Below are 23,938 nucleotides of genomic sequence, written 5' to 3'. Positions count from 1 at the left end.
AATTATAGGGTCATTGTTTTTTATCTTTCCAGTACGTATTTCACAATCTAGTTAACAACTTAACTCCGCCATGTCTGCAGAGCCACGTCAGCTAATGTGTAAACGTATTCACCAAACTGTTTTGTTCAGGATTCAAAGTTTGGTACCCCTTCAACCGAACAATTCCAGTCATTGCATTTATAACATTTAATATTTAAAAGTCTGGTTTTCCACTGTTGAAAGATTCCCCTGAACTTGTATAGAAGAATATGGTGCAACACCACGGTTTTTCTCTTGTCTCGGCAGGTGTAAATGCTTCTTGTTTTACAACCTGCCAATAATTGGCTGGCATTATTATAGTCCGCATTTGATTGACACTAAACATATAGTATTGATGTTTATTTAGCTATTTATTAATTTTTTATTTATTCTTTATTTTAATGGTCAGCATTTGACTGATACTCAACTGATGTTAAGCTATTTATTTGTATTTATTGTTTATTTTCTCAGTGTTCATTTCTAGAATTTATTGACAATGTATAATAATAATGTTAATTATTCTTTGATAAAAATATTTGTTTAAGAAAGCAGCCTTCTGAGTACCTTTGCATAGTCCTATCAATGCAAAATTGGTGAACAATCCACATATAAAAGGTCTGTTTTCATTCCAAAATTAACTATATTGGCAACCATATTGGTCTCAAAAATCCCCTATTGGTCGGGCTCTACTACACATTCACACTCGCCACACATTCTTACACTGCATGCCACTGCAGCGACATCTATTTGTTAGTTTGGCGTATATTACTGTGGTTCCACCAGGCTATTGGGTAGGGCTGCAACTAACGATTATTAGAACAATTATTAGACTATTCCACGATTATCGTACCGATTAATCATTAGCTCTTAACCGATTATTCAGCTTGTGCCTTGACTTAAAAGGTTGTATTAAACGTGCTTACTAACAATAGAGGACAAAATTATCTTTTAAAAATATTTCGAAATGACATTCACTGAATTAAAAAGAAAAAAAATACTTTTAAGTTTAATTCAGTAAAGAAATTCACTGCAAAAAATCCTACTGTTATCAAGTGTTTTTGTCTTGTTTTCCATTTAAAATAGTCAAAAAATCCTTAAAACATGATACATTTACTTGAGAAGCAACATATTAGATATTTAGACTTGCTTTAAGAGAATGTATCTTAAATATAAGTGTATTTTCCACTTGGTTTTACTTGCGAGTGCAGTAAAGACTAAAATATACTTGTTTTCGAGACATCTGACATCTATTCTCTAAAAGCAAGTCTAAATATCTTATATACTGCTTCTAAGGTGAATGCATCTTTATTTAAAAAAGATTTATAGGTATTTAAAAAAAATTGCATTTTTAATATAATATTCAACATTCTCAGATAACAATCTTTTCTTCAGCAGTTTAGCTGCTATAGAAAATTTAAATTTTAGATATTGGAAAATAAGCCAAATCAAAAATAAATAAAAATCGTATTTCTCACCTTTCTGATCATGTCAATCTATCTTTAACTCCCTCTTATAAAGCTGCATATTGGCAATTTTCTTCACGATAAGAAATGCACAGTGACATATATATTATGATTAAATAAGTCACGAGCCATCACGTTATAATCTAGCTGCATTAAGCGTGCGCGCTCGAGGGATGAGCGTCCATGCGACAGAGTGCGCCTCAGCTGGATGCGGTTTCAGTCTCTCCCCCTTAGATCGGGACATTCGTGCAACTTATAGAAGAGGTACTAACCGCACAGAGAAATGTCAGTTTCCAAGTTTTAAGTTTTTTACATGACCTGCTTCTGTATTATTTGAACTTTAATAAAGCTATACAGCATTAAATATAACTACATAAAAGATGTAATGCCGGGGTGTTTCCTTTAAAGAGGCTTGAAACTTAAGTTTTGCTTAAGCGGAGTGGCGGCTCCTGCTCCACTTATTCCACAACGAGAGTGCTTTAGTATTTATTTTAATATTAATAAAATATTAATTTTGCTTATTTTGCATTATAATTCCCTCACACTTTGTGGTCTACGTCACCTGAAGCTGTGAAAGTTTAGAGAGCATCTGGGCAGTGAACTGTGTAATTATTCCTCTCCTCAGTCAGGCGCGAATGTCGTGATGCTCTCGCACATCATCATTAGAGTTTAATGTGATCTCATGTTACGTTAAATGAGATCAAACGACTATTCTGCAATGCAAATTTTACTCGACAATTTTTTATTTTCGATGTTGTCAATAATGTCGTCTAATCGTTTCAGCCCTACTATAAGGGTGCAAATAGCTGGCCTGTGTGGCAGATGCTATTTACACCTGGATGCAAGTAGACACTCCAAATACATTTTCACAGCACTGTATATATATAAAATAAGACAATAAATCTTATGCATGATTCTTCCACGATCATTTTAGAATCATGATGTATTACAACAACAATATTTTGTTAAATGCTTTTCTGAATAATTCGCAAACATGAATGGATGACAACTTATTTTCGGTTTGTAGCGTGCACAACATATGTCACCACAGACAGCAAAGAGTGCATATGAGCAGAGAGTGTGCCTGCAGCCAGACTCATCTCAAAATGTTTGCTTATGCAGAGAAAAACATTTTGGGGAGCAGGCTTGGGAAATCAGTCAATATTCAATAAATATTCATGAGGACTACACTGAACTAGCTGAAAGTAATTCCTCTAAATCAACCCTTGATCTCACAGAGATTAGGACACCTCTGCAACCATTTCACTGCTCCTTTCTTGTCCTAGGTAAAAAAAAAAAAAAAAAAAAAGCAATGATGGAGAAGAAGCCTAACTGATGATAAAAAGTCAGATGCTTATGTAAGTGCACATTAAATATATTATATACACAGTATTTTTGTCTTATTTTCTGGTAAAATATCTAAACATCCTTAAAATAACAACATAAAATCAAACCAAATTTGGTCTAGTTTATGCCTAAAACAAGAAAATATTTGCCAATGTGGTCAGAAAAATAAACTTGTTTTACATTTGATACAAGTTTTATTTCTTACTCTATTGGCAAATCTAGTTTTTTATAGGGACGCACCGATTTGATACCTAGATCGGTATCGGCTCCAATACTGAAGCTTTTAGACCAACATCTCAGATGTAGATGCTCAATAGCTCGGTTCACTTATACGCATTTAGAACGGCACTGAGGGTGCATTTTTTTTTTTTATCAGAATTTGAATAAGAAGAATTAAACTACAGTGAACTTGCCTACAGTCAGACATAAAAGGACTTCCTGGAGAGTTTAGAATGTCAAAACAAAAGCGTGAGGGTTTAAAAAGTGCACTTTTATATACATTACTGTTGTATTTAAAATAAAAATTAAAAGTCAATAATAATATTAATACCAATTTATTATTATTATTGTCATCATTAGTATTTGTTTATAATTTATAACAATATTTAAGTTGAATGGGTTCCAAAAAAATATTGTGTTAATGAAAATTGGACTGATGTCTTGCAACTAAATTGAACAAAAGAGATCTGAAGTCCAGATGCAAGTTTAAAAAAAATTTGGGGGAAAAAAATATAAATTAAGAAAAAGGCAAAAATAAAACACTGTTTTCTTTTCTGCTGATGGCTTGTGCAATTACTGTAAATTTTTCTGCTACATTATCCAGTAAACTAGTTAATAATAAAGTGTTTCTTAATAAGCTACATATTTATATTCAAATAATGTAGAGGTTTGTGTTTCTTTACATATTAAAGAGCACACCCAATTAGATCCAAACAATAATGTAAAAATATTCTAAACCAATTATGCAAAAAAACAACAACACTGGTATCGGATCGGTATCGACCAATACTGAGATTTCCGGTATCGGAAGAGGAAAAAGTGGTATCGGTGCATCCCTAGTTTTTTATATATAAGCATAAACATTTCTAAACTTTGTTAATTGTCTCTGAAAATTAGACAAAATAAATACTGTATATCTTGTTTTATGAATGTTTAGATATTTTACTGGAAAACAAGACCGGTAAACAAAGATGTGTGAAACATTTAGGGGAAAAATTATTTCCATATTCCATATTGTAATTTCGTCCAGTGAACTGACAAGGTACTGTCATGTTTAAGCTAGTGTAAGTTAGTACTACTGCAGCAACCAAACTGCATAATATCTTCATAAAAAACCTGAAGGTTTGCTTTTATCATTGTAAGCCATATTTGTGCCACAGAGAAAAAAAATCATTTCTTTGAACCTCAAATGCAAAAATAACAAACTATTCTAATTACATGCCAGCTCCGCAAACAAATTATTCGAGTGAGGTACTTGATTAAATACAAACCAATTAAATAATGCAGAGGGATGCTTCTCAGTATTGGCTTCAAACTCAACGCTCTACATTTAATTTTACCTTTAATTTGATGACAGATCTGACACTCATTTTCAATTGAGGTATTGGCTCAATGAACCATTGTAATGCTCTATAAACAAAGTATCTCCAAACATGTGGAAGGGTGAAGTGAAAAATTCTGCACTTCTCACACTGGATCTTAATAATGGTAGACACCATCATTTTTCATCTTCATCTCATTTTCTTTAAATTTAAAATGGTGTCTGCCTTGACAAGGTCCATGCCACAAGATTAGAACTGGTAAAAAGAATAATAACTGTTTTACAGAGTATACACAAATAGTGGTCAAAGTGAATGGTGGAGTGAGCATTCTTACCTTACGACCGTCGCTGGCATGGCAGTTGACGTTTAATGGCGTGAGCAGGGCCATGAGCTTCTCTTCATTTCCGCTCCTGAAGCACAGCAGTAGTTTTTTTTTTAAAGAACAAGGCGGTATAGTAAAGCAATAATGCTAGCACAGTGAATTCAGGGAAGTGGCAGAGAGAAGGAATGGAGAATAAAAGGATAGATGGGGGTGAGAAATGCTATAGTCCGGAAAGGGGGAATGTGTAAGATGAACAGCATCAGCAGAGTGACTTCTTTTATGGAAATAAAAGAAGAAACCAACAAAGTACTTTTAATATAACCTACCTAAGCAAATATAACCAGCCAGATGTGTGTTACAAGTAATTAGAGTAAGCCTTCGACAACTCCAGCCTGTGGTCTGCAGAGGTTGTGACTCATCAGCACCTGCCCACGAAGGCTCACCCCCTCGCAAAGTATGACAGGGCATAATTTGCTGGGCCTGCAGTGGCTACAGTCAAAAACATTCTGGCATCTAGGGGTTGAGATGGGCCAGATGTCAAGCTAATCAAAGATGGAGAAGGGCAAGGAGAAACATTTGTTTCAGAGAGAGGCCATGCTCCTTTTAATGCCTTTGTGCTCCTGTGCTGGAATGTGATGACAGTTGATTCATCAGCAATGGACACCACGTGATGGAAACATCACTGGCATCATCAAACTGTCAGGTCTTTGAAATTACTGCATAACAATTGCAGACTTAAGGTTGATTATTTCCAAAGACACTGTGTGTCTGATCAACATGCACATAAAACCACACACACAGTTTACAGGAGCTTTCCCATCTTTCTCTACAGGTCAAGCCTTGACAAAACCCACAAAAAAACAGTAGGGTTTACTCCTCCCCAGTTGCTTAAGTCTCCCTCTGCCAGTAACTACAGAAAACTGGCTTCAGTAAAAAACATGAGATCTGCCATTAAGATGCATGCTCTGTCACAGAGATGGGAAAACAGGACTGGCCATAAGATTACAACTGGGAAGAGAGGCAGAGGAATGGGAGGGTTTCATCCATCTTCTTGATGTGTTTGCAGATGCATCCTGGTCTTCAGGAGATTACCACTAAGAAGAGCGCAGGCCATAAGTCAACCCCGCATTTCTCGGTTATCTGTTGTCTATGTTCTAATCCTCAAGTCTTTGCAAGGGAATGAATTAAGAACAAATAATATTCTAAATTCAAAGGGTTACTTGTCGAGGAGGGGGACCAAGATCAACGTAATTGCACAGTAATTAACAACCCCCCCCCTACAAATTTCTTGTTAATGATCATGTTGGAGAGACTAACAAGGCCTTTTCTAGTTTCTTGACTCTATTCATTTACAAGAGTCCTGTAATTTGTATCCATGCTGCAGGCTTTGCCTGAAGGCAGGGCTCTAAATAGGGGGGCAAAGCCAGAGGAGATGTAGAACTGAGCATGAAAAGAAACTTCTTTCTCTCCATTACATGCGGCGAGGCAGTGACTGTTGGGATTGCTCACGTGTCACAATGTGTTTCTATAAGCAGGCCTGTTTCTCCATGGCTACTTGTCCCATGGTAACAACCCCGAAAATGTAGGTGTTTTGATATGGGAGTTTCCCTATGCACTTGGAAATAGCAGGTAGGAAGGAAGGATCCTCTGGTTCTACCTGCAGCTCTCGGAAACCAATTGAATTTGCCAAATTGAATAAAGCATTCTGCCCGTGGCATGATGCTAAATAGAAACTCTGCTCTGACTAGGGGGCAGTCTTCTGTGCAGTATGTGGGCTCCTCCAGGCCATCACATCCAATATAAAGAGACATCTAATGAGTCAGACATCTCCGGCCCTTCTCTGACACATTCCTAAATCCAGGTCCATGGGCACAGATAAAAACAACATTAACTATGTAAGGGAGTGAAAGGGAGGGATGAAAAGAGCAGAATCGTGGGAGAAAGGATGACAGGAAATTATAAAGAGTGGATAAAAGAAGTAAAGGTGGAGGAGGAGGACGACGTGGGTTGACGGAAAGTACTCACCTCGCAGCTTCCAGGAGTTCGTCCTTCTTGTATTCGCCTAAGTGATTACAAAAAATCATGGTGTCAGAGGCAGGCAGGATGAAGGACATACAGCAGCAGCAGCAAGAAAAAGCCAGAGTCACTAAGGAGCAGTGGACCGCCAGCAGCCCCACACTGAGACAGGCACACTCAAACACATGCACGCACAGGCATCATTGCACCAACACTGCCTTGCTATTCTCTTTTTTTCTCTGCTTCTCTCCCTCTCGTTCTCTCTTGTGGTGGTGGTGTAGCTGAGCGCACACCCCTCTCGCCAGATGAAACTGTGACGTTGAGCAGATTGTGGACTCTGCATCGGCAGTGTCTTGGATACGGCATGCAAACTGATGCATATCCCTGTTCACTCCACAAATTAAATGGCTTTCTTTCTCAGGCAGACAGACAGCATGCACACACACACCCCTCCTCTTGTATATAGTGAGCCCAAACCCTGGATACCTCCTCTCCACTGCCTATTTTATGTTTGTAAAGGAGTCGTCGTTGCTGTGATAATACGAGATAAGGGAAATTGGGGAAATATGAAAAACAAATTCTGCCCGGCCCCCTCTCCCCCTTACCGACAATACCCAGGCTCTCAGCCAATCAGAGGAACACAAATAATTCAGCTGTGATTCTACCCACCCCCACATGTGCTCTCACTCGCTCTGTCTCTCTCTACCAAGGCTTGTGGAGACAAGAGAAGCGAGAAATAAAGGGGGAGGATGCAAAAGACAGGGTGAAAGAGGGAGGGAGTGAAAAAAGAAAGAGGACAGAGGAAGTAGAAATGTTGTGAAGAGGTGGATGGCATGACATATGGCCGGCTTGCAGAGGGGGGTCTTTGAACAACAAAATGGCGAAAAAAACAATACCACAAATACTTCGTAAGCTGGGCTTGTTTTGCGCTTTCTAGCAGTTGTAAACAAAAGGTTGTGAAAGCACAGAGTAGGTAATAATGGGAATTAACAGGATTGGGACTCGAGAACTACTTCTCGAGAACGGTTTCCATTTTTTTTTTAAATATTGGAACTGTATGAATGGTTACTCAATTAGCAGCTGACTTTTTATACAAGTCATTACTTTCCAAATACCTTGACTGTGTATTTAAGGAGCATGAAACATAAATCAGTGAGATTTCTGACTGACTGTTCATGACAACTTGTTGTTATAGGCAGACATATTAGCACAGAGCTTTGTTGCAATAAGTAGTACTTAAAGTGATAGCTCACCCAAACATTCTCATCATTTACTCACCCTCATGCCATCCCAGATGTGTATGGCATTATTTCTTCTGCAGAACACAAATAAAGATTTTTAGAAGAATATCTTAGCTCTGTTGGTCCTTACTATGAAACTGAATGGTGACCAGACCATTGTAGTAGGGCTAGGACAGCCTAGGCCTGTGTCACTTATTAGAAAGTGAAAATATTCTTATTCTGCTGTGTAAAGTAATCCAGAGCATGACATTTTACAATTTACTAGAAATCTAGTAAAAGTGTTTCTGAATGTTAACTTGAATACCTGATGGCCTACTGCTGTTAAAAACTTTTAAAGCTGTGAAAAAAAGAACAGAATTTTCTTAATTTGTATTTTTTTGTTCTATTATTTTTCATCTATTTTTATTTATTGCTGATTTTTTACTGTTATTTTATTACTGACTGTTTACTAGTCTTAAATAATTAAGAACTTTAAATCATTCTTCCATAATTAACATATTAGTTAGTGTTATTATTTGTTGTGGTATTAAAGATGAGTGATGAGAATCATCAAATTTCACTACAGACTACTGAAATTTTGGTATTGTGATATTGTAAAGTCTTTATTGTACATGGTAGATCTTGCTGCAATAACATGATGAAAAAGTAGATCTCATTCCAAAGAACTAGGAGCACCCCTGCTGTTAATGTTGGTGATGGAGGCTTTCCTTTATTTTACTACATATATGACAAAATCCTCCTCCCCTACCCATTGCCTATTCGAGCAGCCTTAATTTGTAGCTCCAAAAATCACATAAAAGAAACACGAAAAGTAATCCATGAGACTCCAGTGGTTAAATCTATATGTTTAGAATTTAGAAGCGATATGATAAGTGTGGGTGAGAAACAGAACAATATTTAAATCCCTTTATCCTCTAAATATTTTCTTTCACATTTACTTTCAGATGTGAAGGTGAAACTAAGCAGGCACCATTTATGACTTTTAAAAGTAACAATTGAAACTGAAAGTGGAGAATTTGGAGTAAAAAAATGACTTAAATATTGTTCTCACCCATAAACATTTTAGGTGAACTATCCCTTTAAGGGAATATTCTGGGTTCAATACTAGTTGAGCTCAACTGGCAGCATTTGTGGCTTAATGTTGATTACCACAATTTCGACTCTTCTTTAAAAAAAGAAGAAGCAAAAATCGATTTTACAGTGAGACAGTAAAACATTTTTCGAAGGTTTAAAAGCAGAAATGTGAAGAATCTAATTTTATAAAACCACTTAAATTATTCTGTTAATTCTGTGCTGCCAAAACAGCACCGACCCGCATCTCAGAATAGCATTGGGAGATGTTCACAACAATTGTACAGAGCAGTTATCCGAGTTACCGTAGACTTTGTCAGTTCAAACCAGTCTGGCCTTTCTCTTTTGACCTTTCTAATCAAAAAGGCATTTCCGTCGACATAACTGCCGGTTACTTTTGGCACCATTCTGAGTCAATTCTAGAGACTGCTGTGCTTGAAAATCCGAGGAAATACTCACACCAGCCTGTCTGGCACTAACAAACATCCATGCGATTATCTAATCAGTCAATCGAGTGGCAGCAGTGCAGTGCATAAAATCAGGCAGATATGGTCAGGAGCTTCAGTTAATGTTCACATCATCAATCAGAATGGGAAAAATGTGATCTCAGTGATTTGGACCGTGGCATGATTGTTGGTGCCAGATGGGCAGGTTTGAGTATTTCTGTAACTGCAAATTTCTTGGGATTTCACACACAACAGTCTCCGTAATTTACTCTGAATGATGCCAAAAACAAAACGCATTAGTGAGTGGCAGTTCTGTGGACTGAAATGCCTTGATGAGAGAGACCAACAGAGAATCACCAGACTGGTTCGAACTGACAAAGTCTAACTCAGATAACCGCTCTCTACAATTGTGGTGAGTGATGCTATTCTGAGATGTGGGTTTGTGCTGTTTTGGTGGCATGATGGGGACCTACACATTATTAGGCAGGTGATTTTAATGTCATGGCTTATCGGTGTATATATACTGTATACGTAAAAATGTTACTTATGCAATAAAACTTTGTGAAAATACTGTACGTTATGGCACCCCTGCTAGCTTTTGATGCTCTTTTTTTTGCCTTTTACTGCTGTCGGTGGTGCCTTTATTCGTGATATCAAATAATTTAAATTGCCATAGGAAAACAATTTCACTATACACAGAAAAGCACATTATAGTACACAAATAACCATACATTTTTAAGTAGGCTAAATATGATAATACAAGATAATGTGTTAACGTGAACATTACTACACTCATATTAACTACAATGCTTAACAGTTTATTGTGTATTATGAATTAGATTATTAGTTAGAGTAATCATAAAGTATTAAACATTTTCACAGTAGCCTAATAAATGGAACATTAATGACGCCTATAAATTTAAATATATATATAACATAATTACAATACCATTGTTCTTTGCAGTGTACTTTACACCAAGCCAGCAAGAAACTTACCTTGATGTATAACAAATATTCTTACACATTTTACATATGTACTGTATATAAATCAATTTTAAAGATTGGGTGCAGTTTATGTTTCATAAATTCACAGTATGCCCACCTCTTCAGACACAACCACTCCAATAGACAAATCCTATCTGCTGCGCCAAAAAAAATGCTCCTTCTGAAAGCAAAATAAATGTTCTATGTGCACTTGTTGCTCCTATCATCCCCCAAAAAAATCCTTGTGTACTTGAGACCACTTGGCAATAAAGCTCATTCTGATAAACACTTGGAAGATTAGCTTAATTTCCTCTTCCTACACTGCATTCGCTAGCATCCCCCTTTTGTAACACCAAGGGGTTTAAAAACATAATTAGTCACTCTTCTTTACAGCAATTATTGTTTGTTGTTTTATGGGCCAGTGGAAATACAATTATTTTAAAGGGGTCATAACATCAAATCAAAATGTCTTTGATCTTTCGACATAAGGGGTCTTTGAACTTTTAAAACATTCTGTCCATTTCAGAACACAGAACTTCCTCCTCACTGCATTTGTTAAAATCAACCTGATAAAACTACTCTTCTAAATCCTCCACATTGTGATGTCAAACTGTAGTAGACATTTGCATCTGACCACACCCACAACAACACATCAACGCCTACGTTACCTTATCACTTCCGTAGCCCTGCTCAGTAGCGATAAGCAGAGTTATGCGAGGAGAGAGCAGGCCAATCAAGAGCAAAGAACCAATCATTACAGTGGCCGTTTACTGTCAAGTCTTAAAGGAGAAGCAGCACCAAAACTGATCGTTTCTGACAGAGGATCACAATGAGGGTGGAAAAAGATCATGTTTTACAAATATATGACAGTTTTTTGTTTACATTTCTTTACCAATATGATAAGTGAACCTCAAGGAACATATTAAAATAATTAAAAAAGGCATGTCATGGCCTGGGTAGCTCAGCAAGTAAGAGTTGCAAGTTCGAATCCAACAAATTGGCCTGGTTGCTAGTGTCACGTTCACTGTTGTCTTTTGGGTTTGTACTGTTATTTTGAAGTTTAGTTTAGTTCCTGTTTTTGTAGTCCTTTGTAGTTTCTTTTATTCTGTCATGTTCACTGTTGTCTTTTATTTTGTGTTTTTATGTTGAAGTTTAGTTTAGTTCCTGTTTTGGTTTTTGTAGTTTCTTTTATTCTGTCATGTTCACTGTTGTCTTTTGTTTTGTGCTGTCATTTTGAAGTTTAGTTTAGTTCCTGTTTCCTGTTTGGTCTTTGTAGTCCTCTGTAGTTTCTTTTTATGATTGGTGTTCCCCTGATTGCTTCTCCTTCCCTGATTGTTTCCCCCAGGTGTCCCTCATTCCCTTGTTTGTTCCTCTTGTATTTAAACCCTGGTTCTTTGTTCAGTCCTTGTCGATCGTTGTTTGAATGTATGTGTTAGTTCCTAGTTTCCTGCCCATGTTTTCCGGTTGCTATTCACTCGTTCGAGGTTCCTGTGCTCTTCGTATATGTCTCCATGTTCTGTCAATGTTTAGTCTCTGTTTTCCCATCGTGGGTGTTTTCTTTTGTTCCTGTGTTTTTGTGTTATTTTTAGTTGCCTTTAATAAAATTCCGCATTTGGATCCACACCTCCCGTTTGCCTCTTCCTCTATTCCTAACAGAAGCGTTACAGCTAGGGTGGGTAGAGTCACGTTGGGTTAACCTCCTCATGGTAGCTATGATGTGGTTCTCACTCTCGGCGGGGCGCGTGGATGCAGCGGAGAACAGCGTGAGCCTCCACACGGGCTAGGTCTCCGCGGTAATGTGCTCAACAAGCCAATAGGATGCACGGATTGACGGTCTCAGATGCAGAGGCAATTGAGATTCGTCCTCCGCCACCTGGATTGAGGGCAGTCACTAAGCCACCACGAGGACTTAAGAGCACATTGGGTATTGGGCACGCCAAATTGGGGGAGAAAAGGTGAGAAGAAAAAAAGAAAGGAAAAAAAGGCATGTCATGACCCCATTAAGTTGAATGATTGTTTGAATTGTTGCTTGAATGTTTCTAGAAGCACTAGGATATCTTTTTACATGGTAGAGGCGAGAACTCCACTATGGCGTATCCCTCCTCCTTCCCGGGTTTCGGCACCAGGGTAAAGGGATTAATGGATTTCTGACAAGACTATATTGGGGGATTACGTGATTGCCACACCATCACGCATTTTGTATGCTTTTGGGGTTCTTTCAAGTGAAACGAAGTGTGCAGACCTTCTCCTTGACAGATAAAGGTCAGGATAAAGAGCAGCTTTTACCTGGCAGCACATTTTTATCCCCTAGTCAGTGTTTGAGTATCAACAGTATATAAATGATTTAAAGTGGTGTGATCAATCTTTATTCAAAAGAAGTATAGGGCTAAATTATTAATTCCATTGTTTGGACATTCACTGTTGGAATATTGTTTGGAGTGTCGGAGAAGTGGGAAGCGAGTGCAACAGCTGTTCATCAGTGACATGCGCGAGAACAACATGGGAGTTGTGATTAGCTGAAGTTTGCATGCTTGGACTGTTGGCTTGACACCAGCGCTGGTTTCTTGTTCTCAAAACACAAATCTAAAAATATGCCAGCGGCAGACGACATGGAGATCAAGCGATCATTAAACTTTATATCTAGTGAGCTGGCAAAGGTGACGTCGCAACAGGAGCGCTTGCTCAGGACGAAGTGACAACATTGAAAATTATGATGAGAGAAAAAGACGCACGGATCTCTACGCTGGAGCAGCGGATTGATGAACTGGAGCAGTATATGCGGAGGGACGATTTGGTGATTACTGGGATCAAGACACGACACCGTACCTACGCCAGAGCGACAGCTAACGCGGAGACGACGAAGGACGCTCCGAGGGAAGAGCTACAGTCACTGGAGCAACAGGTGGTGGATTTCCTTAACAGGAACAACATAAACAGGCAATATCTGCTTGCCACACATTTCCCAGTAAGTACGAGAACTCCGTATCTGCTGTAGTAATTCGATTCATTAGCAGGAAGCAGAGGAATGATGTACTAATGCAAGCTAAAAAACTGAAAGGAACTAATGTGTATATAAACGAACACCTCACGAAGAAAAACGGAGGTATCGCCAGAGAGGCGAGGATGCCAAGGAAACAGAAGAAAATTACTGGGACATGGACTTGGAATGGAAATGTGTGGATCAGGGAACAAGATGGTTTAGCGAAGGTCATCAAAACTATGAAGGAACTTGAGAAGTATAAGAATCGACATTCACAGTGGGAGTGATGGAGTCTCCAGCTTGGACGGACGGACAATGGAGAAATCAGGTTGGATATACTTGGACATATATTGAATAATGGACGTAGACACTAACAATGATAAAATGTATGATCTAGAAAATTATATTGAACATGACTTGCTAACTCATGAAGAAAACGTATGCAATTATTATACTGTACAACAATATAATGTTGAAATTAGCAAGGTGCTTAATGAAGCATTATCCATCATACATTTTAATAGTCGAAGTTTAAAAGGTAATTTAGTAAAAATAAAAGAACTACTTTGTCAGTTAGATAGAAACTTCAAAGTCATTGCTATAACTGAAAGCTGGTTGAAGGAATCTGATATCAATGACGTTATGATTGAAGGATATAATATGTTTTATGTCAACAGAGTAACTAAAAAGGGAGGGGGTGTGGCCCTCTATATCGATTATCATTTAAAATGTAATATTATTGACCAAAAAACAACTGCTGTGGAAAATTTGATGGAATTGCTTACTGTAGAAATAACAAATGAAATTGGCAAAAATATGTTGATTAGTTGTGTGTATAGAGCACCAGGGTCTAGTGTTGAACTATTTACAGACAAAATCCTAGAGATGTTTGAAAACATTATTAACAAATCATTAATTTTGTGTGGTGACTTTAATATAGATCTGGGAAACCTTACAGCATCAAGTGAATTTAAGAACTGCATGATAAGTACAGATCTATACCCAATGATATCTAAACCAACAAGGGTGACCACACATAGTGCCACTATTATTGACAATATATTTACAAATGTACGTGGTAAATTAATTAGTGGTATCTTTATGACAGATGTGAGTGATCATCTTCCTGTATTTATAATTTATGAGAAAAAATCTTATGACATTATACAAGATGAATTTACAACATTTATTCGAGATAAATCTAGTAAGGCTTTAGAGGCCTTTAGAGAAGATTTGAAGAAACAGAGCTGGGATAGAGTGTACACAGATAATGTAAATACTGCATATGAGGTTTTCATGACGACATTGATTAATTTATATGATAAAAATTGTAAAATAACCAAAGCAAATGCTCTAACCAAGAAAAATACTGTTAACAATCCATGGATGACAAATGGACTGAAAAATGCCTGTAAGAAAAAAAACTATTTGTACCGATTGTTTCTAAGATCAAGAACTAAAGATGCTGAAGTTAGGTATAAAGAATATAAAAACAAATTAGTTGGAATCATAAGAAGGCAAAAAAAGGACTACTACACTAAATTGTTAGACAAAAATAAAAATAGTACAAAAGACACATGGAGTATTATAAATTCTGTTATGCAAAAAGGCAAGGTAAAAACTAAATTTCCAAATCAGTTTACAAAGAATATTGTTGATATTTGCAGTAAAACTGAAATTGTAAATGAATTAAATAATTACTTTGTAAATATTGGCCCTACTTTGTCACAACAAATTCAAGATGGAAACACCAATGGTGGCACAGTACCAGATAATGTTAACAGTGTTTTTCTTACAAGTGTACAAGCAAGTGACATATTGACAATCGTTCAGAAGTGTGCCAATAAAAAAATCAAATGATTGTAATGATATGAATATGGTATTGATAAAGCAAATTATAGATGTAATTATTGAGCCTTTTACCTATATCTGTAATTTGTCATTTACTTCAGGGATATTTCCAGACTGCATGAAAATAGCTAAAGTAATTCCATTGTTTAAAAAAGGAAACAAAACTGAATTTTCTAATTATAGACCAATATCATTACTTCCACAGTTCTCAAAAATTCTGGAGAAGTTATTTGCGATTAGATTGAATACATTTCTAAATGAATTTAAGATTTTAAGTAATAGTCAATATGGGTTTCGTCCTAATCGCTCAACTGCTACAGCAATTATGGAACTAACTGAAGAAATTACCAATGCTGTAGATAAAAGGCACTATTTAGCAAGCATCTTTGTAGATCTTCAAAAAGCATTTGATACGCTGGACCACAAGATATTGTTGCATAAATTATATAAATATGGTATCAGAGGTGTGGCACACAAATGGTTTACGAGCTATTTAAAAAACAAAAGTCAGTTTGTTGAAATTGACAACATAAAGTCTAAAAATTGTAACATAACTTGTGGGGTACCACAAGGATCGGTCCTAGGACCTATATTTTTTCTTCTATATGTAAATGACATTGTGTCTGTGTCTCAGTTACTTAGGTGCATTCTGTTTGCGGATGATACCACTTTATTCTATTCAGGAAAAAACATAAAAGATGTCTTAACAATTGTAGAGAATGAATTTCAGAAGATTATGAAGTGGTTCAATGCAAATAGATTGTCCCTAAATATCAGCAAAACTAAATTTATGATATTTTGTAGTAAAAAGAAATATGTTGAAACATCATTGTTTATTAATGGATTAGAAATTGAAAGGGCACATGAGATTAAGTTTCTAGGTATTATGTTAGATGAACATTTGACATGGAAATCACATATAGATAAGATTAAAGTAAAGGTATCCCAAATAATAGGGGTGCTGTATAAAGTTAAAGATTATTTAAATAAGAATGCATTGTTTTTGTTGTATAACTCATTGATTGTTCCATATCTGACCTATTGCATTGAAGTGTGGGGAAATGCCTGCAAAATATACATTAATCCAATTTTACTCTTACAGAAAAGAGCGATTATAATTACCAGTGGAAGTGGATACAGAGATCCAACTAATCCTTTATTCATACAACTAAAAACTCTGAAATTTAATGAATTAGTAGAGTATAACCTTCTAAAAACCATGTATAAAGCTCATATGGAAAGTTTACCAAACAATTTGTAAAACAAATTTACCAAGAGGAAAAGTATATATGAGTTAAAAGGTACTGAGATTTTTACAAAACCCAGGTTCCAATCGGCTGCAAAGGAAAAATGTGTCACAATCAAAGGAGTCAGTTTGTGGAACAGTCTTGATTGTAAAATTAAAACTTCAAAGTCAATTTTTGTGTTTAAGAAGTATGTTAAATTATCAATGTTGCAGAAATATAATACTGCGAGTAGTAGATCAACTTTATTGATGTAATTTTGTGTTTTGATGTCTTGATGAGGAAAAGAGACGGCTGCATGAGACAGCTCAAAAGAACTGGAACTGTAAATGATTTTGTGTTGATAGGGGGCAGACATTATAAGTTTTTACTTCTTTCTGCTCCATTTCATTCATGATAAATGATGTCGTTGTATTTGTTTTAAATGAATGAATGAAATAAATTTAAAAAAAAATTTAAAAATAAAAAATGTTTTCACTAGCATGGCTATTAAAAAAATTCTTCTCACGTGAAGATTTTTACCACAAAATTCAGTCAATCCCGGTGTATAGTTTAAACTCATCTGAAATTCAACTACATTCTTTCGGAGAGATTTCCAAATCACAAATGCACATCTACTATACTTACCCACAAAATAAATTCCACCCACTTAATTATTGAAAGACGACAAAAAATGTGCTGTTAAACACTGTTAACTAATTGTTTAAAAATACTATCTGACACAAAAGATTCAACCAAGTACATTGAGTTTTCCATTCATCTAATTCTAACAAACTTTTAGAGCATCCACAATTTTGGTGAATTTTAGTATCGCTTCTCCATGCGGACTGGCCTTAAGAGTAATGTTAGAGGCCATTTCAGATAACTAAAAGCCCAGCACTCTGCAACTCATTACAGGCCTTACTGATTCATTTGAAATGAATGGCCAGTGTAAAGAAGATATCTCAGTCTGCATAATTAACTTTGTCTAGTCAATAATGAAATGCATCTTTCATAAGCATCTATGAAGTACACTTTGATAAGTGCCCACATCTTTGCATTCACCAACCAGGGCTCCAGAGAAAATATTTGAGAGCATGGCAGCAGTGCCATCAAGTTCTACAAATGGTAGCATCAGTTAGGGATGCTTCTGTGTGAGTATTTAATGGTTAGATTACGTCCAAGAACAAAATTGCAGCTAACCAGTTTTACGTTTTTTAGCACATTTTCTAATTGTGCACAAAATTTATATATCACAATTAAACGTGTTAGTGGAAGCATTTCTTAGGGATATAAGGACTCCAAGCAAAGCCATACAATAGGAAAACTGATCTACAAAAAACATAAATAGGCAGTATATAAATAGAGATTCTACAACTTTAAGGAAGAACACTTCGCTTATCCCAGGCACAGAATGATTTGCTTCAATGTAACCAGAATGCTTGGACTTTTCAGAACTTCAGAACTGTAAGATTTTATATGATTTGTATTGTATCACATTGTATGATTTTTATACATATGCTTCACAATTATTATTAATTTCTTCACGTTCAGTAGCACTAGGTGGCCACCGTCTGTAGCCATAGCAACAGCCAGTAACCAGCAATGCCTAAATGCAGGAGATCCTCACATTTAGGCTTACACAGAAAAACTCTTTATACTATATATATTTAAACATTACATATATAATATTTTGGCCATGTATAAATAAAGCATTTCCAGGTTTTTAACCATAGATTCAAAACATTTTTATGGTTAAATTAACAATGACATCTTTTATTGCGAATAATAGTGAAATCGTATAATTGCAACACCCCTAGCAGCAGCACCTGATTTGTTGTAATACAGATGTACATTTACTTGTTTTAACAAAATCTATAATCTAGAACATCTAAAAAGGTAAAATGTTATCACCTATGGCTGAATTATTCTTGCAGTGCAAGAGTTGGGCTCCTTTCATCAGGATTTTATTGATAAAAGTTCAGCCATCTCTTGTAATTTTTGAAAGCAAACTAGATACATTTTCCTTCAGTCATAGATCATTAGAAAACAACTGATTTTACACATAATGAAAAATCTTTTCATTCATAATTCACATTGGTCTAGGCTTTAAAGCCATTGATTCCATTTTGTAGTTGTCTTTTGAAAATAAATAAACAAACAAACAAACAAATAAATAAATAAAACATATGTGCCTGGGCTTTGATAAAGATTTCCTGATTCCATTAAATTCCTGTTCACAAGCTCTCGATTCTATTTCGACTCAATATTGATTTATATGGGTGTATTTCAGTTATAATGTCCCTTTTGATTACATATTAAATACATTTTCTCTCAGCTAATGCTGTTAATTATACAGGGAACCTTCTAACGAGTCACATTAAGAAAATTAAAAAATATATTTTATTTAATTTTTACTAGTTTTTAGTGATTTGTCACATTTAAGCATTTTAAAAATGAACAAATGCATGTATTCCACCAAAAAAATATGATAATATATTGCATATTATATTTGATTACAAGTTTATGGTTTACATGCATAATTTGTACTAGTTACAAGTATTTACATAGATTTGTTGAATAAATGCTAGAAACCCAGTACTGTCTCTTTAAGAAAAGAAGCATTTCTGTAAATACCATCTGTAAATGAGCACATAATAATGAGAGAGGACTGAAATGGCTCATCTGTGCTATGCAGAAATTACTATAAATTCTCCTTTCTGCTCAGTAAGTGGCCATATGCACAAAGAATGTTAATCGTCAAAAACTAAAGAACAGCTCTTATGAGAGAAGTGTGTTTAGGAGAACGGGATGAAGTGTAGATTTGTAGTAAAAAACCCTTATCGATTCTGATTATATGGACTTATCCACTGGAGTCATATGGATTACTTTTAGGCTGCCTTTATATCATTTTTGAGCTTCAAAATGTCTGATCCTGTTAATTTGCTTTGAATGGACCTATTGAAATTAGATACATTTCAAAAATTCTTTATCTGTAATCAGTAGAAGAAAATAGGATGACATGAAGGTGAAATGGTGAGAGATTTTCATTTTTGGGTGAACTATTCCTTTTATAATCTGAAAATATTTTTATGAGAATATATTTCTGCATAAAATACTGTAGTTAATACAGTGTTTGTTACTATCGTACATTTAAGGTACATTTTTATAAGAATAGTGATGTGCGAATTGAAAAGTCTAATTCATGTCTGTGCATTACTTTCAGTGTTTTTTTCTTTTTGTTTAGAATGTCTGAGCCCATTTTTCATATGATCAAGGCATGGAGGTTTTCATAGGGGTTTGCAGCAGACAATTCTGTACCTGAAATAATGTGTTCCACGACTCACGCTGTTTGCAATTACCTGTGTCGAGCTAGTGACACCGGGTCACAATTAAATGCTCATCTCGCATTGCTCCATTCATCGAGATGTGTTAATAATTGACCGGGGTAGCGGATAGCGATGTTTTGTTCCGTTTTTGCCGTTGCTCATAAAATGGCAACACATAATCTCAAAGAGAAAATTGGCCTACTCCAAGACTGAAGTCCTGACAACTCTTTCATTCTTCTCATTAACAGGAAAATATCCAGCTCAAACTCAATATGAAAAAAATTAATTGAGGAGCTGTTAAGGAAAAGTTCACCCAAAAAATAAAATTCCGTCATGTGGTCGCCTGAAGTTTGCAAAAAACCATCTCGACACTCCACAATGCTACTGGGAAAATGTTTTGTGGCTGATGAAACTAAAGTACAATTTTTAGTGAAGAACATGCAGCACTACATACGGCATAAAAAGGACACCACATACCAATGAAAAAACATTATCCCAACAGTGAAGTACGGTGGAGGCGACCATTGTGATTTGTGGCTGCTTTGCTGCTTCAGGGCCTAGATCGCTCAACATATCCTACAGGATAATGTCAGGGTGGCTGTGCGCCAGCTAAAGCTCAGTAGAAGTTAGGTAAGTCCACTACAGAAAGGCTTAAAAAAAAAGAAAATCCACTTTTGAAGTGGTCCAATCGGAGCCCAGACCCTAACCCAATAGAGATGTTGTGAAATGACCTCAAGAGAGCTGTTCACACCAGACATACCAAGAATATAGCTGAGCAGAAGCAATTCTGTAAGGAAGAATGGTCCAAAATTCCTTCTGAATGCAGTGCAGGTCTAATCCTGTTCTTAACATCACTACCGGTGTACCACAAGGATCTATACTCTGACCACTTTTATTTAGTTTTTATATAATTGATCTAGCTTCTGTTTGTCCGGATGTAGAGATCAAGTTATACGCAGATGATGCAATAATTTATGAATACATTTGCACAAAGGAGCATATTAAAACATGGCTAAATCGATCATGTCTCCAGCTAAATGTAAAATGTAAATGTAACTAAATGCAAAGTCGTGACTGAGTTTAAGAATCTGGGTGTCTGGATTGATTCTAATCTTTTCTTTAAAACTCATGTAAAAAAAATAAAAAAAAATGCCAACAGGTTTAATTTAAGCAATTTTAGATTTATCAGAAAATCACTGAGCTATGAAACAGCTATGATATATATGAACGCCATGATCTTTCCATATTTCACATATTGTCTGACAAGCTGGGCACAGCCCAACATATTAAAAATGAAGCCACTTGAAATTTTATATAAAACGTACCCTTAAAGTTCTAGATCAGAAACCTTCTGAGGTTGGAAAATTTGGTTACATATGCTAATCTTTGTCTAGTTTTTAAGATATTAAATAATATTTTATGTTGCCTTTTAAGAATTGGCCAAGGGAAACAGATGAAAATTAGCCTATACGGCTAACTCTGGCTCATTTAAAGTCATTTTTCTGTTGAGCGCTGTCCCTGTCAAATAACAAAAAAAAAATAAAAAATATCTGCAGTTACCGGAAACGCTGAGGTTGGTTGAGGATATTGATGCCAAAAGAACGATCGACCAGTTATTAATTCCAAGGGTGCATTTACTTTTTCCACAGCACTATGAATGTTTCATGGGATGTGTTAAACAAAGACATGAAAGATCATAATTGTTTGTGTGTTGTTAGCTAAACCACATTTTTGCTTGTCTGTACTTAAGAATTTGATGAAGATTAGACCACATGTTATGATCAATTAATGCAGAACCAGCTAATTTCAAAGGGTTTACATATTTATTCTTGCCACTGTATCTCCTTTTGAGTTTCACAGAAGTAAGTAATGCAGGTTTGTACTGACATACTGAAGTAGGGAGAGTAAATAATGATAGAATTTTCATTATTGGGTGAACAATCCCTTTAACATTACTCATGAGTCACAACTCTGGGCAAAAGAGACCTCACTGCTATAGCACACAGCCAAGAGCAAAGACTGATGATGCCTCTGACAGGACCTGAAACTCAAATGATTGCTTTGTGGGCTGCAATTCATACAAACACAGATTTCTTTTATATATTTTTTTTGCTGTATTGGCTCAGTGACTCCAAACAGAAAGTTCTTGGGACTAGGCATTAAAAGATCAGAGCCTTGACACATGGTCACAGTTTACTGACGACAAAGTGGATCCCTTCTGCCAAACCGCAAGCTGGGAATTGGAACCTCAGCCACAGAAAACAATCCAGCTGAGCCCTTCCCTCTGCAGTGGCTACACAGGAGAATTTAGCTGTCAATCAAAACCTTGGCATACCCTGAATGAGCCATTTAAGAGAATCATGTCATAGGCTATAAGCCGCTAGGTATCGCATTCATGTAGTGAGAACATCAATTCAATGTCTTCAATAGCAGCAATGTAAACATAATTACATACAACTCAGTATTGCTTCTACAGTAGCCTATGGCATAAAAAATATATACAGCTCTGGAAAAAATTAATAGACCACTGCAAAATTTCTCTGGATTTTCTATTTATAGGTATGTGTTTGAGTAAAATTAAAAAAAATATATATTCTATAAACTACCAACAACATGTCTCCCAAATTCCAAATAAATATATTGTCATTTAAAGCATTTCATTGCAGGAAATGACAACTGTTAAAAATAACACAAAAAATTGCAGTTTTCAGAATAATGCAAAGAAAACCGTTCATGTTCATTTTTAAACAATACAAATGCTTTAAAGTGTTCAGAAATCAACATTTGGTGGAACAACCCTGATTTTCCATTACAGCTTTCACGCATCTTGGCATGCTCTCTACCAGTCTTTCACATTGCTGTTGAGTGACAATGCGACTCCTGGTGCAAAATATCAAGCAGCTCGGCTTTGTTTGATTGCTTGTGGCCATCCATCTACCTTTGGATAACATTCCATAGATTTTCGATGGGGTTCACATCTGGAGATTGGGCTGGCCATGACAGGGTCTTGATCCGGTGGTCCTCCATCCACACCTTGATTGACCTGGCTGCGTGGCATGGAGCATTGTCCTGCTGGAAAAAAAATCCTCAGAGATGGGGAACATTGTCAGAGCAGATGGAAGCAAGTTTTCCTCCAGGATAACCTTGTATGTGGCTTGATGTGAATCTGCCTGATTCCAGCCTTGCTGAAGCACCCCAAGATCATCACAGATCCTCCACCAAATTTCACAGTGGGTGCGAGACACTGTGGCTTGTAGGACTCTCCAGGTCTCCGTCTAATCATTAGATGACCAGGTGAGGATCGATGATGATCTGGGGGTGGTTTTGAAAAGTGATTAAAAAAATCTGAAAGAAATAATAAAAGATTTTATTGAAAATAATGTTTTTGGCCAGTGAGAAATATTGTAATAGGCTCAAAATGGCAAAATATAGGTTAATAATTCAACTGGCCAATCACTTCTCTTGACACTAGGGCTGGGATAAACGATTATTTTTTAAATGATTAATCTAGCGATTTATTTTTTCAATGCATCGATTAATCTAACAATTCATTATTTTTTTTCAGTCCGATTCGATTTCGATTCGATTAATCGACTTGTGACAACACCGGTAATACCGGTTTCATCGGGCGTGGGGGTGTATAAAACGTAAAAAAAAAAAAACGTTTGCCGGGAGTTTGATTGACTGGCGATCTGACCAATCAATCATAATACGCCATTTTTGTCCGACAAAGTAGTCAGGAGAGAGAAGATTGACGTCGGTGGATTTGAATTTGAATAATGGATTGTAGGCTACTGTACTGACATCTTTCCGCGGTTACTACAACAGTCCTTCTGATGTAGGCTACATTCATGTTTAGCCTATTTGATGCTATAAATTAACCAAGGAAAAGATGATCGGTTCACGAGCAGCTTTAACTGAGGCAATCTGTCACGACACATTAAAGAGCCACAAAATAGTAGGCCTATTTATGGTTTAATTTTCTTTGACCAAATTTGAAAGTTGAGACTTTATTAAATGTTACCTGCTTGGTCCTGTCTGTCAGCGCGTTGTCAGTGTCCTCTATGTATTTTTCACGACATTCATAGCTATAAGCGCATTATTAA

The 23,938-nt window shown here is 36.2% G+C and overlaps 1 protein-coding gene across 3 annotated transcripts in view; it reads right to left on the bottom strand.

Moving 5' to 3' along the window:
- LOC127625453 (poly [ADP-ribose] polymerase tankyrase-1-like) overlaps positions 1-23,938 on the bottom strand; it is a 156,621-nt gene that overhangs the window by 87,086 nt on the left and 45,597 nt on the right. For all 3 annotated transcript variants that reach the window (XM_052100753.1, XM_052100754.1, XM_052100755.1), the window contains exons 4-5: positions 6,717-6,753; positions 4,704-4,779 (exon numbers count right to left, since the gene is read on the bottom strand). In XM_052100753.1, coding sequence (XP_051956713.1) covers positions 4,704-4,779; positions 6,717-6,753 — 113 coding nt within the window. The remainder of the gene's footprint in view (positions 1-4,703; positions 4,780-6,716; positions 6,754-23,938) is intronic.

The sequence above is a fragment of the Xyrauchen texanus genome, chromosome 31 (genome assembly GCF_025860055.1).
Source record: "Xyrauchen texanus isolate HMW12.3.18 chromosome 31, RBS_HiC_50CHRs, whole genome shotgun sequence".
Taxonomy (NCBI): domain Eukaryota; kingdom Metazoa; phylum Chordata; class Actinopteri; order Cypriniformes; family Catostomidae; genus Xyrauchen; species Xyrauchen texanus.
This window is presented reverse-complemented; position numbering and strand designations above follow the sequence as displayed.